The 14,296-nt window shown below is 36.8% G+C and overlaps 1 protein-coding gene across 22 annotated transcripts in view; it reads left to right on the top strand.

Moving 5' to 3' along the window:
* Positions 1-14,296, top strand: part of Mlip (muscular LMNA-interacting protein) — a 269,627-nt gene that overhangs the window by 149,766 nt on the left and 105,565 nt on the right. For 14 of the 22 annotated variants that reach the window (XM_039082515.2, XM_039082514.2, XM_063266132.1 and 11 more), the window contains one exon: positions 5,483-5,554. The exons of the other annotated variants lie outside the window; for them this stretch is intronic. In XM_039082515.2, coding sequence (XP_038938443.1) covers positions 5,483-5,554 — 72 coding nt within the window. The remainder of the gene's footprint in view (positions 1-5,482; positions 5,555-14,296) is intronic. 22 annotated transcript variants of the gene reach the window in all.

Genomic DNA, 14,296 nt, shown 5'->3' with positions numbered 1-14,296 from the left:
CAGGTGCTCTGCTAAACACAGGTCTTTAAAGGTTCTGACAGTTCTTTCCTGACTATAACATTCTGGTAGAAATGCAGACAGTCTAAAGAGACACTTGTTCCTCTCTTTTTGGCTATCAGACTAATGAAACAAGGATCCTAAAAACTATGGAATTGTCTCAGGAATAGCATGCTGAAAGAAAGAAAAGACAGAAGCCTGGTGTCAGTCAGAAGGATAAATTATCTCTAGGAAAATTTTCACACAGTTCTGACAACTTGTCAGAAAAACTTGCAGGGGAGACTAGAGCTCAAGCAATGATGGGTAGGCCACATCTGGACCAGCACTTCTTAGTTCTGTATATGCTGCTTGTCATTTGTTTAAGTCTGAACTTCATGTCAAGGCTCCAAACATGGAGTTGTGTACCACTGGGTGTCTTGTTTCATTTCTAGTATGATCACATTAAATAAATCTTTTTTCTTTGTTTTTCAATATTTCATGTTTGTTTAATTGACTTTTGACAAGGTCAGGATGAAAAACTTAACTTGCCAGGTGTGCCAAGGTCTAGGTTTGTGCCCAGCACCTCCAGTAGTACCAATTCTGCCTATTTGGTTATGAGAATCATTATAGATTGTGTTATTTTAGAAATTATAGAGAGGGTGTGACTCGGAGATGAGGTTGATCTTTCATCTCAGATCTTACATCACCAAGATACTGACTGTAGCAATTTGGGTGTGGTCCTAGGAAATCAAGAAGTGGAAGTTTGATCCAGACTCTCTTCAAACTCATAGATCTAAAGAAGCTGGTCATTGTTGTAAGGAGAATTTACACCAAGGACTCCATGTTGTTGCTAATCAGAGGTTCTACATCTGAAAGTATAACCATAAACCCAGGTCTCAAGATATTTAACCTAGTTTATCTTGATATGTTGTTGACTTACATGACGGGAGTCTGTGGAGGAACTGCAGACACCTACCATCTTTCTGGTCCTACTCATGGTGATATTGTTCTTAACACCACAGGCTATAATTCAGGTCATTTGCTATTATCTTCTCTAGAGACGTTTAGATTTATACCAAAGATTTCAGATTTATACCAAGGAGCTTTGCATATTACCTAGAAACCTTGGAATGCTGGAAAAAATTAAGTTCCACATTAGAAGAAAGAACTCTATGTTAAAAACTCAGAGGAAAGATACTAAATCTGATAGCATCTTTTATTTCAATAAGCATGATTTTTAGATTGAAAATTTGCCTGAGAGAAGTACTATATGTCATAGAGTAGCTATTCAATAGGTAATTATTGAATGAATCCATTAGTTGACTTCTACATCCAGTAAGGTTGACAGGCATTCTAGTGCCAATCAAACTGAGATAACCCAGTAGTAAGAGCTTTCCATTTTTGATGTCTGTCTTGGACAATGATAAAGATAACACATCTAACAAAAATGGCTCATGAAATAATATAAAAATTCTTATCTACACAGTTTAAAACAAGAAAACAATTCTCTAATATGAAACTAGATAAAAGTAGCGTTCGAAGTCTAGTTTGATCTCAGGTTTTCCTGATGAGGCTTCAGTTCTCAGGATCCTGTAAATATATGCAATTTTCCCTGTTGTTCATAAGGAAATTGCATTTCATTCTAAATCCTTACCTAGATACATTATTTTCTAGAGGCGACAGCATTGCAGGATCAATGTAGATACTAGGACTGGAAGTGACCTCAGCTAGCCTCCAGGATTGTACCTCATGGAGGAGATGGGAGTACAGGACCCAGGACAGTTGGAGACTTAAAGAGATCACAAAGCTGATGCTTCTTAGAGAAAAGAGGCATTTGGAGAAAAGAAAGTAGCAGGTAAATAAGCAGAGCCTATTCTCCGATGAGAGGAGTGTTCGTATTCAGAGGTTTTCATGTGTGTTTTGTTGAGTATGTTTTTATCTTAATACGAAAAGTGTGGATGTATGTGTGAATAGACATGAACTTGTGTGTGCATTTAAATAAGTGCATTTATTTGCCCATGAGTGTGTGTAAGTGGGGGCTGTGCTTGATAGGCTACAGTGGCTTCCTGACTGCTTGGCCTTGGATTGCTAATTCCACTCTAGCTAATGTAACAAACAGAAAGAGAAGGAAGAAAACAGCAAGAAGAAAGAATGATTTTGGCTTTCACCTGTACACTGCTGTTCTTTATGTCTGTTTCTAAAGCCCTCGTTCTCCCCAACTCCTTCTTAGGAAAATGGATGTTCTAGACTCAGCATCATCATACAAGTTTAACTAGTGTATTTTAATTACATCCATAAGACTGAAGAATTTTTAATAAAAAATTGCCTACAATATACTCTGATCATACTTTTTCTACCTTGAGACTTCTCCTAGATTCTCCCCCAATTTCATACCCACCCAACTCTATACCCTATCTCTAAAACAACAACAACAACAACAACAACAACATCAACAACAACCAACAAATAACAAACCAACCGACCTACCAAAAAAACCCAAAGGAACAAACCTCATAGAAAATCACAGTTGGAAACCACAATATACAAGACCAATGAGACAGAAGAAGAAGAAGAAGAAGAAGAAGAAGAAGAAGAAGAAGAAGAAGAAGAAGAAGAAGAAGAAGAAGAAGAAGAAGAAGAAGAAGCAGAAGCCTAAAGAAATTTGAGGCAAATTGTCTACAAAAATACCACTTAATTTTTTTTGTTGGTTATGTACTGATGGGTGTAGAACTTACTCTAAAGTGTATTTAGTATACACAGTGCAGTGATAGGGAAGAAAACCTCTTTGTAAGCAGGTCTCAATTGCAGATAGTTTTTTGTTTAAGGTTGGTATCTTATATCTATTTTCCCCTCTCTGCCTTGGAACCCTGTCTAACTTGAACCTGTGCAGGCTCTGAATATGTTGCTACAGGCTCTGTGAGTTCATATGTATATTAGTATATTCTGTTGTGTCTGATGCATGCTCTTTCCTCGGTGTCATCCATCCCCTTAGCCTCTTTGATTCTTTCCACATGCTCTTCCAAATAGCTTTCTGAACCTTGAAAGGAGGGATTTGATGAAGACATTCCACTTAGGACTGAATATCCCAAAATCTCTTGTTCTCTGCACATTGTTCAGCTATGTGTCTCTGTGCGAGCTCCCATCTATTTTAAGAGGAAGAATCTTTGATGTTCGCTGAGAAAGCCACTAAGCAGAACATAACTAGGAGTCATTTTATTGTAAAGTTTCTTTAGAACCAGAGCATTTGGTTTTCCTTGAGGCCCATGGCAAACCAGTCTAAAGTTTGTGGTCACCTGAGAAGTGTGGTCACCGGAGAACTGTTAGGAGTGGGCTTTCCTAAAGTTTGTGGTCACCTGAGAAGTGTGGTCACCGGAGAAGTGTTAGGAGTGGGCTTTCTCTCTTGGAAATGTCCTTAAATCATTGGTTACCCAATGTTTGTGTCTCTATTGTAGCAGTATATCTTGCATGCAGGTCACCATTACAGATCACAGCTGTTTGTAGCTGATAGGTTACTTTTCTGGTGTGTGTAGAATACTTTACAGTACCATGAACACTAGTCAGTTTAAAGGGTGGTTCTGATACTAAGGTCCTATTCCTCAATTGGTTCTTGATTGATCAATAAAGATACTACAAGTCAATGACTCAGGATGGGGCAGGACACTTAGAGGATGCAGGGAGAATTGAGGGGGGAAGTAGAAAGAGACAATAGTTGCAGGAGATAAACTCAACCAGCCATCATGTGGGTTTTCTGTTGGAGTGTCCAGTGGTCAATCTATCCAATTATGTCTGGGATGCCAAGGGGCATTTAGGAGTACCCAGTCACTGAGTTAGCAAAGACATTTTAAGATTAAGTGGTGTGTGTGTGTGTGTGTGTGTGTGTGTGTGTGTGTGTGTGTGTGTTGTTTTTTTATCTGTGGATCCAAGGGAATCTGGGTGGGGATTGGTAGCATGGTCCGTCTGGAGCTTAAAACAGGGTATCAAAAAATACACACTATACGTCTGTATGAGTTAAGCTTCTAGTTAGGCAGTCACCCAATTTTTGCATGTTCGAGGAGATACGTAAGTGTTGTCATTAGCAAGGGGATGGCATTAACTGTCTGTTAGAGGAAAGAAACCCTGGCATTTGAAGCGTCCCATCGGGCCCTTTGGCCAATGATTCAATTAGATTTAACTCATTCCTGCCATAAGAGGCTTTATTTGATGGTGAACAATGTTTTGCTGGGGCACTGTCTTCCCCATTATTTGCGTTCTTCACTCAGTTTTTCTCTGCATAAGCCTCTCCAATACTAGGTTTACATATGTCCCCCAATTGGCCCTTATTATTAGTTAATTTTCAATCTCATATTCCCTCCCTAATCCCTTTCTTTCATCCCTTGTCATTTAATTCACTCATTCCAGTCTTCTACCTCTCTGTAAATATATATATATATTTCCCTTTAGACTTTATGTTTTGACAACCCCAGTTTTTATTTGTTAAAATTTTGGTTTGCCTTGCAAGGAACGAGGCAGCTTGGAGTGCTGTGCCATGTCCCTGCTGGCTATGAGCCACTGGGGAAGCTGCCTCAGGTAGGGAGTTCTGTATAATAGGAGTCTTAAATTTAAATAATCAACCCAAGACCATAATAAGATGAAATCAGGGCTTCTAATATTAAATTTTACCTCATTCCAATTTCTACAAGCTTCGTTAATCTCAAGCTTTTCCAAACAACTCATGTAGCTCTGTTTGACTTAGAAGATAGAATGTGTTCAATATCTTTTGTTAACACCACTGATTAGAAAGCACAAGTACTTAACAGTATTAAGTATAACAATAGAACCAAGAAATTGGTCCCCATTTCCACTCTAGTATTAATTTTCTGATATTAATTAGTTATTGGACAAATTGTGGTATTAAAACTGCTGCTAGCTAGGTATAGAGGCCTATCCAACAATTCTACTACTTAGCAGGGGGAGGCAGGAAGAGCATGGATTTCAGGCCAACTTGAGCTACGTATGGAGATCAAGCCTATCTTAGGCTGAATAAAGAGACCTTGGCTAAAAATTCAACTAAACCAACCCTGAAGCTGCTGCTGAATTTTGTGTTTTATAACCTTTGTTTCCGTGAATGATGCACATATGTATCAAGAGCTCAGTTAAATGATTGACAAATTTACTACTAATGGCTATATAAAAAGAAAAATATTTTCCTAAGAATCCAACTGAACTTTTAACCCACTTATAGACTTCTACTTCTCTGACAAAATATAGTTAGCAAGATATTTATATATAATGTTGTGGAAATGTTTGGAATTTGTGGCTAACATCTTATTGTGGTGTTTATTGGCCTATCAGTCTAATAAAAGATTAACCTTATGGACTAATTTTTCTTTTTTCTGAAATATGTTGTAGAAAATAACCCCTTTCTTCTGCTGATTATGTGTCATTTAACTTGATAGACCTGCCAGCAGTTATGTCTTTTTCGTCTCCCTTTTCATCTCCCTTCTTGCTTTCTGGTTACCCATTCTAGCAATACAAGACCAAGTCAAGCTACAAGGCTTTTGCAGCAATCCCTACAAACACTTTGCTCTTGGAACAGAAGGTCAGTGTTGTTTTCAAAGCAGAGTGACAGTTACATTTCTAATACTTGCTTTTGTTATGTGCATAAAACTTCTCCTGAGAAAATGTATGCTTTCCAGTTAGTTTAGCTAAGTTGCAACTGCTCCTAGTTTAGGACAGTGTGATGGAAGCATGTTGGTTAGCATAAAGGCTGACATCCTTGTGGTCACTACGGTTTGAGTATGGCCTCTGAGATGTCTTGTCCACGGTCAAGCAGACTTGGAAGTTTGAATCAGACTTCAATAGATTCTCCTTTTTTGGAAATTTAAATCTATTATGTTTAAGAGTTTCTACTTCTGTTTGCATCAGCCACAGTCAATGGAATGTAATGGGATTATATGCATGGCTGGTTACCTTGTTATTGACTGATCATGATTTGATTAATATCAGCTTCCATTACCATGTTGTTAAACATACTCAGCTATAATACCCAAATATCTACTGTAGCAATGAAGACTCTACCACTAGTGAAGTCTCTTCATCCATGCCTGTCAACCATTAGTCCTACCATTCTCCCTTTACTCCTAATGACAAAATAGCTTTCTTGTAGATCTATGTAGTTTTGCTTTGCTTTTAAATATCACCAATTAAAAGATTATAGGATGATATATTTTTTAATAAGTTAATTACATATGTGCAAGTAAAATTATATGAATTCACATCAGAGTCAAAGTGAAATTGAACACCAAGTATGGGAAATTTTAGACTTCCTATGTTATTTTATGGTTATTTATTTAGGATACTTAACAGTTATAGTTAAGCTATTTTTTAACATGGCTAATAACAGTGCTTCAAATACTGTTGCAGTCATTTTTCAAATGTTAACTTTATCAACAAGGTGGAATTTTGATAATAGATTAATGAATCTTCATTCTTATTTTCCTTAATGATGTAGAAATTGAAGCTTTTATATGATAGCTAAAAAGTAGGTACTGTGTGGAAAATGTTTAGAAGCATAAGGTCAATATTAAATGAGTAACATTTCTTGTAGCCTGTGTTTATGGTAATAATTCCAGATTATCCACATGTGGTCTAAAGTTTGAGTTCTGCATTGATCTGCATGGCCGTCTGCTGGAGAAACAGCTGAGAGTTGGCCTCTAGTCCTTTCTCGACTTTCTATCTTTCACACCTAGATAAAAGTTAAGATAGAATTAAAGTATCAGAGTGCATGAGAAGCAATGGTTCTTCGGTTACCCATTTTCTTCCTGTCTAGGGTGATCATGGCAGTCTTTAGGGACAGAGACCATCTGCCAGTTTCAGTTGGCCACCTCTGAAATCTGATCACAAGCATCTACCTTCAGAGGTGTGCAGGAACAGACACACAGCCTGATGTCTCCTCTGATACACAGTCCCCTGGAGAATGAGGCACTGCATGCTACTATGTTAACTTTCTATGTAGAAAAATGATAGTTAATATTATCTGGAAATCTTTGAGATATGGCTACAAGTCATATTTATTTTAAAACCTCTGACTTTCTAGCTTCCTTTTCTACAAATGAACTATTTGATGAAAATCTGTTGGTCATTAAAGATGAAAATTAATTAGTTTAACTTCTATTTTTATCACAAACCTACTTCACAAAAGTGTGTGAGAAATATTGATGCAATTTGTGCATTTCATATGAGACAGATTTTGTGTTGTTTGTTTTAAATATATTATGCATTATCTTATTTTGGTTTGATGGGATATAAATGTCATGATACATGATTTAAAATAATGCTTCTCTAATGAAGAATAGATTGTTGTATAAACGCTAGTGTAGTTATTTGAGCAAGGTGAATTATTTGAGACCATGGATATCTGGTCTCCTCAAAAGCTGTGAATTAAATGAGAATTATTTTCCTTTCCAAATCATTTGTATAATTCTACATATATATTTTTAAAAGACATCAATGACCTCGGGAGTATTGGTCTCTAGCTCTTTCCTTGACTTCCTACCTTTTATACCTTGATAAAAGTTGAGATAGGATTAAAGTATCAGAGCGCATGCCTCATACAATGCCACCATCTTCCTTCCTTCAGTCAAGGGCATCTCCCATGATCAACAACAAGGTATTCACAGGATGCTCATCACAGTGTTTATTAGCCATATCGTGATTTTCACCTGCAAGGGATTTGATAACTTTGAAATAAGAGAACCTTGACAGAGAATGTAAAAGATGAGCTGACGTCCTCTGAGCCTCTCACCAGCACTGCAGCTTTCAGAGGCAGAGCCACCCAAGGCATATCACAAATGCAGAATGACATCATTGGAACAGCAGAAAGTGGAGCAGTGAAATTGTAATTTTATGCATTTCTATTAATTTTTCTTGTTTCATGTTCCAAATCTGACAATTATATTTAAATATTTAAAAAAAACTAGTTTCCCCTTTCCTATCTCACTTTTCTTTCTTGTTTTGCCCCATTCCTTCTCTTGTTTGTGTCTTTCTTTCCATTCAATGATACTGGAGACTGAACTCAGAGCCTCAGGCATGCTAGACAAGTACCTATCATTAAGCTATATCCTCAGTTCAACAAACTTTTTTATGTAAAGTCATGCTCATTTCTGATGACCTTTTAAAATGACACTGTATTGCTTTTTGCAATGTTGTAGTTTTTCAGAAGTAAATCTGATAGCTTAGTTCTTTGAACTGTTTATACAGCATAATTCACCGTGTCATAAGGGTCAAAGGGATTTTCTTCTGAATTAAGTGAGAAAATTAAGAACTTAACATTTAGAAACTCATTTATTTTGGAAAGAATCAGCAATTTGGAATGAAAAGGAAAATCTGTGTGCTTCATTTGCATGTATATTTGTGTATCACATGTGTGTCTAATGCCAGGAGGAGGTATTAGACCCACTGAAACTGGAGTTGCAGAGGGTTGTAAGCCATGTGTGTTCAGGGAATCAAATCTCCTGGTCCTATGGAGGAATAGTCACTGCTGTTAACCATTGAGCCAGCTGTCTGCCTCAGTGGTTCTCAATCAGTGGTCATGACTCCTTTGATAGTTGCATATCAGATATACTGCATATCAGATATTTACATTACAAGTCATAACAGTAACAAAATTATAGTCATGAAGTTGCAATGAAATAATTTTATAGTTGTGGGTCACCACAATTTAAGAAACAGTATTAAAGGGTTGCGGCATTAGGAAGGTTGAGAATATCTGCTCTAGCTCCTAGAATATATTTAATATAACTATTTTTAAATTTTAATACAATGTATTTTGACCCATATTCATCTCTGCTACTTACTTTAAGTAAATTGTTCTCAAGCTATGGGTCATAACCCCACTGGCAAACCTCTATCTCCAAAAGTATTTACATTATGATTCATGACAGTAGCATTATTACAGTTATATAGTAGTAAGGAAAATAATTTTATGTTGGGGGTCACCACAACATTAAGAAGGCTGAGAACGATTGCTTTAACTCCTAGATCTACTTCCCATCTCCCACTGAATTTAACTGTTCATATGCTTATGGTGTGGTCTTATGGACTTTTGCATCTAATGGAGCAGGACCAATCTACCAGGGGCTTAATCCTTAAAGAAAAATGACCCTCCTTCCCAAAGCAGAAATCAACTGTCAACCACCCCATGTTGCAGTGGGGTTCATAGGCTGCTTTTCCCCCTTCTGTGTTAAAATACTACCTGCCTTGATCTTGGGAAGGTCTTGGGCATGATACCACAAATGCTGTGCCTTCAGGAGTACAACATCTCTTCATGTCCAGAAGATACTACCGTTTGTTGTGGTTCTTCCTGACCTCTGACTCTTACATATTTCCACCCCCTCCTCTGCCTTGATCTCTGATCCTCAGGGAGAAGATGCTTATTATAGCTTTAACATTTTGGTAGAGCATCTTGAAGACATTCGTTCTCTTTGACCAGTAATAAGTTTCCGTGCAAACCTCTATTCACTGCACAACTAAACTTCTCTAATAAATTCTGAGAGCAACACTAATCTATGGGTATAGAGATATGCATTTAAAAGACAATTTGGCACCATATACATTTAGCAGAACAATAGTAACAGGTTTACCCACAGGGCTATGATCTCCCAAACCATGAGTTCTTGGCCAAATTTTACAGTATCAAATATCTGTTTCTTCCCAAGGAATGGGCCTCAAATCCAAGCAGAATGTGATTGGCCACCCCAATAATAGTCATGCCACTATTGTCCCTTGGGAATATCTTGCCATGCCATTAGGTATTAGTTACTTCAGCTCATAGATTTCAGAGCTGGGAAAGACTGTGGATAGTCTGCCTCTCCAGCAGCCTAAACAGCACCTTTTAGTACTTTGAATGTTATCAAGCTTCCATTTTCAGTACCTACTTGATTTCTTGATGTCCTGTGACCAAAGTGGATAGTATTTTCAACACTAGGATCTTACCTTCAAGTTCTGGAATGTGACTGTCTTAGTTAGGGCTTCTATTGCTGTGAAGAGACACTGTGACCATAGCAACTCTCATAAATGAAAACATTTTATTGGGTTTGGCTTACAGTTTGAAAGGTTTAGTCTATTTTCATTATGGCAGGAAGGATGGCAGCATGCTTGTGGGCATGGTTCTGGAGAAGGAGGTGAGAGTTCTGCATCTTGATCTGCAGGTAGCAGAAGAAGACCATGTGCTATTTTGGACTCAGGAAAGGAATAAGCCTGGTCAAGAAACTACAGAAAAAAATATGAAGCCATAATTACCAAAACACAAAGGACCACTGACAACGAAAGTCAATGATGAATGATTGCGATCAACGCACACTTTCAATAACCTTAAATATTATCGACATTGCTTCTCCAGTAATAGACACTGGCTTGGTAAATGGATCAAGAAACAAAATCCATATGACGGCTCTCTGCAAGAAGGTCATCTTGGCTCTAGAAATAGGCACTGCAGTAGAATAAAATGGTGCTGCCCTCTAATCACATGCGGCCAGGAAACAACAAGCCACTGCTCTCCTAATATCTTACTAGACTGAATTCAAACTAAGACTAAACTGAAAAAGGACGCTTCATTCTAATCAAGTGAACAATCAATCAAGAACACTATCCTAAACATTGGGTGCACCAAACTCCAGTACAACCAATTTCATTTTTTTGTTAAAAAATGGTATTACTGGATTTAAAGTACAACTTAAGATCAATCCATTAGTAGAAGATGATTTTAATACCCCATTTTCTACAATGGACAAGTCATCTAGACAAAAATAAAAGAGACACATCAGAATAAAATAACATTAGACATCAAATAGACTTACCAGGTACCTACAGAATATTTCACCCGTACTGGCTAGTTTTATGTCAATTCCTCACAAGCTAAAGTCATCTGAAATGAGGGAGCCTTACCTGAGAAAATTCCTCCATAAGCACAAGCAGCAGGCAAGCCTGTGAGCATTTTCTTAATTAGTGATTGGCTAGGGATCCAGCCCACTGTGGGTGGTGTCATCCCCGGGCAGGTGGTCCTAGGTTCTATAACAAAACAGGCTGAGGAGGCCATGAGGAATGAGGCAGTAAGCAGCACCCCAGTCCCCATAGCCTCTGCATCAGCATCTGCCCTGAGGTCCCTGTCCTATCTGAGTGCCTGTTCTAACTTCCTTCAACTCTGAATGGTCCTGAGGGATTATACACCAAACAAAGCTTTTCCTCCTCTAATTGCCTTTTGGTCGCGGTGTTTCATCACAGCAATAGAAATCCTAACTCAGATACTACCCGAATACCAAAGATTATACTTTCTACTCAGCAGCACGTGGAAGCTTCTCTAAAACAGACCACACCTTGGGACAAAAAAAAACAAGTCATAACAAATTCAGGAATACTGAAATAACTAAGTATGTCTGATCTAACTGTAGTTCGATAAAACTGAAGATCAATAGCAACAAATCTGTAGTAAATACACAAACCCATGACAATTAAACAACCCCATTGCTGAATGAGGAAGGTGTCAGAGAACAGTTCCAGAAAGAAAGAAAAAACTTTTCTGAAACTCAATGAAAATGAAAATACAACGACAAAATCCTCTGGAGCATGCTGGAAGCAATCCTATGAGGAGACTTCACAGCTCCAAATACAAACATTTAAAAGTCAGAAGTGCAAATGAATGGTGGAATGATACAACTCAGAATTTCGGAAAAGCAAGGACAAACCAAATATAAACTCTGTTGACAGAAATAAATAATATGGAGTAGATACTAATAAAATAAAGACAAAGAAAACAATGTAAAGAATTGACAAGTGAGCTGGTTCTTTGAAAACATGTGATTGACTCACCCTTGGCACAACTAACCAGAATAATGAAAACAAATGAAACAATCAGAAATGCATAGGAAAATATTATAGCATACTACTAAAATGTTCAGAATATCATAAGGGATATTAAAAGACTAGATTCCATTAAGATCAAAAACCTAAAATAAAAGGAACAATTACTAGATTCATCTAAACTACCAATATTAAACCAAGAAGTCAATAATCTAAACAGACCCATAACAAGAAAACTAAAATATAGTAAAAGGCCTTTCAACTAAAACAATGGATTCACAGCACAAATCTCTTAGACTTTCCAAAAAGATCTATAGTCAATCTTTTCAAAACAATTTTTAAAAACTAACAAAAGACCAAAAAATGCTCTCAAATTCTATGAATCTAGTATTACTCTTATACCAATAACAGAAAAAAAAGATACACAACAAAAAAGAAAGCTACAGGCCAATATCTCTGATAAACATAGGTTTAAAAATATTCAAAAAACATCTAAAACTCAAATATAGACACATATCGAAAACCTTATCCATCATGACCAAGTTGTCTTTATACCTGAGATGCATAGATGGTTTAACATATGCAAAGCAATAAATAATAAACTGTTTAATATACAGACTTAAAGACCAAAAAAATCATATGTCAATAAATGTAGAAAAAGCTTTGGCAAAATCCAATATGTTTTCATGACAAAAGTCCTGGAGAGTGGGACTAGCAGGAATATACCTCAATATAATGAAAGCTGTATGCAAGAAACCCACAGTCATTATTATTTAAAATGGAGAAAAACTTGAAGGAATTTTACTGGAATTAGAAAAGAGACAGGGGTGTTCACTAACCCTACTTCTTTCCATTATTGTGCTCAAATCCCTTGCTGGAACAAGAAGGCAAAAGAAGGACATTAAAGGGATCTTAATAGGAAACAAAAATCAAATTATGCCTATTTGCAGATAACATACTATTGAACGAAAAAGATACCAAAACTTCTGTCAGAAAACTCCAAGAAATTATAAACAAATTCAGCAATGTAGCAGAATACAGAATCAACTTGTACAAATCAATAGCTTTTTTATTCACCACCAACAAAAATCATTTAGAAGGAGCATCGATACACCATTTCAGTAGTTCCAAAAACAATAAAAGGCCTAGGAACGAACCTAACCAAGGAGGTGAAAGACAAGTATAATAAACTTGAAAACCCTGAAGAAACAGACTGGGGAAGGCACTAGGAAATGGAAAGGCATCCTGCGTTCGTAGATTGGCAGAATTCATTTAGTGAAAATGACCATTCTACCAAAAGCCATTTGCAGATTCAGTGAAATTCCAAGCAAAATGTCTAATTCATTCTTCAGAGAAATCGAATAAACTACTCTAAAACTTATATGGAACCACAAAAACCTCAGATATCCAAAACAATCATGAGCAAAAAGAAAAATGGTAAAGGAATTGCTCTATTTCAGTTATCAAAATATAGTAGAGATATGCGGTAAGAAAAGACAATGGAACTGGCACAATGATAAATGTAGACACACGGAACAAAATTGGAGATCAAACATGAGTACACATAACCATTTCATATTTAACAAAGATGCCAAAAATATACACCAGAGAGAAGAAACTATCTTCAACAAATAATACAGAGAAAATTGGATGTCTACAGGTAGAAAAATAAGACTAGACCCCTAGCTATTGCCTTGCTAAAAAGTAACTCCAAATGGATCAAAGTCTTCAATGTTAAACTTGAAACTCTGAAACTTTAAGGTGAAAACATAGGTTGAAGCCTACCTGATATAGTTGTACAGAAGGACTTTCTTAATAGGTCCCAATTTGTCCAAGTATTAAGGTTAACAAATGGGAAATGGAACTTCATAAAATTGAGACATCTGAAGAGCTGACCTAACAATGTATCAAGTGATGAAGAAGTCCATAGAATGGGAGAGAATCTTTGCCAGTTTTGCATCTGGCAGATGATTAATAGACAGAATATAAAAAGGAACTCAAGAAAGTGGCGACAAAACAAAAATTGCTACACATAAATTATCTCAAAATATGTTCATCGTCCCCAGCAATTAGGGAATTACACATCAAAATAGGTTTGAGATTTTGTCTTACCCTACTGTGAAGATAAACAAAACAACCAGTGTCAGATTCTGAAGAGGATATATGGGAAAGAGGGCATCACCATTGCCTGGTGGGAGGAATGCTAACTGGCTCAACCACTCTGAAAATCAATGTAAGGAATTCTTAAAAAGTTAGAAATAAATTTATCATATTACCAAACTGTAACACTCCTTGGCATATGCCCAAAGGGCTCGACATCCCACTCCACAGATACCTGCTCATCCATGGTCACTGCTGCTCTAAATGTCTTTCAGCTGATGAACAGATAGTGAAAATGCGGCGTATTTACATAACGGAATACTACTCAGCTATGAAGAAAAACAAAATCATGAAATTTTCAGATAAATGAATGAACAGATTACAG

The sequence above is a fragment of the Rattus norvegicus genome, chromosome 8 (assembly GCF_036323735.1).
Source record: "Rattus norvegicus strain BN/NHsdMcwi chromosome 8, GRCr8, whole genome shotgun sequence".
NCBI lineage: Eukaryota > Metazoa > Chordata > Mammalia > Rodentia > Muridae > Rattus > Rattus norvegicus.
Note: the sequence above shows the minus strand (reverse complement) of the source record. Positions and strands in the feature narration are given on the sequence as shown.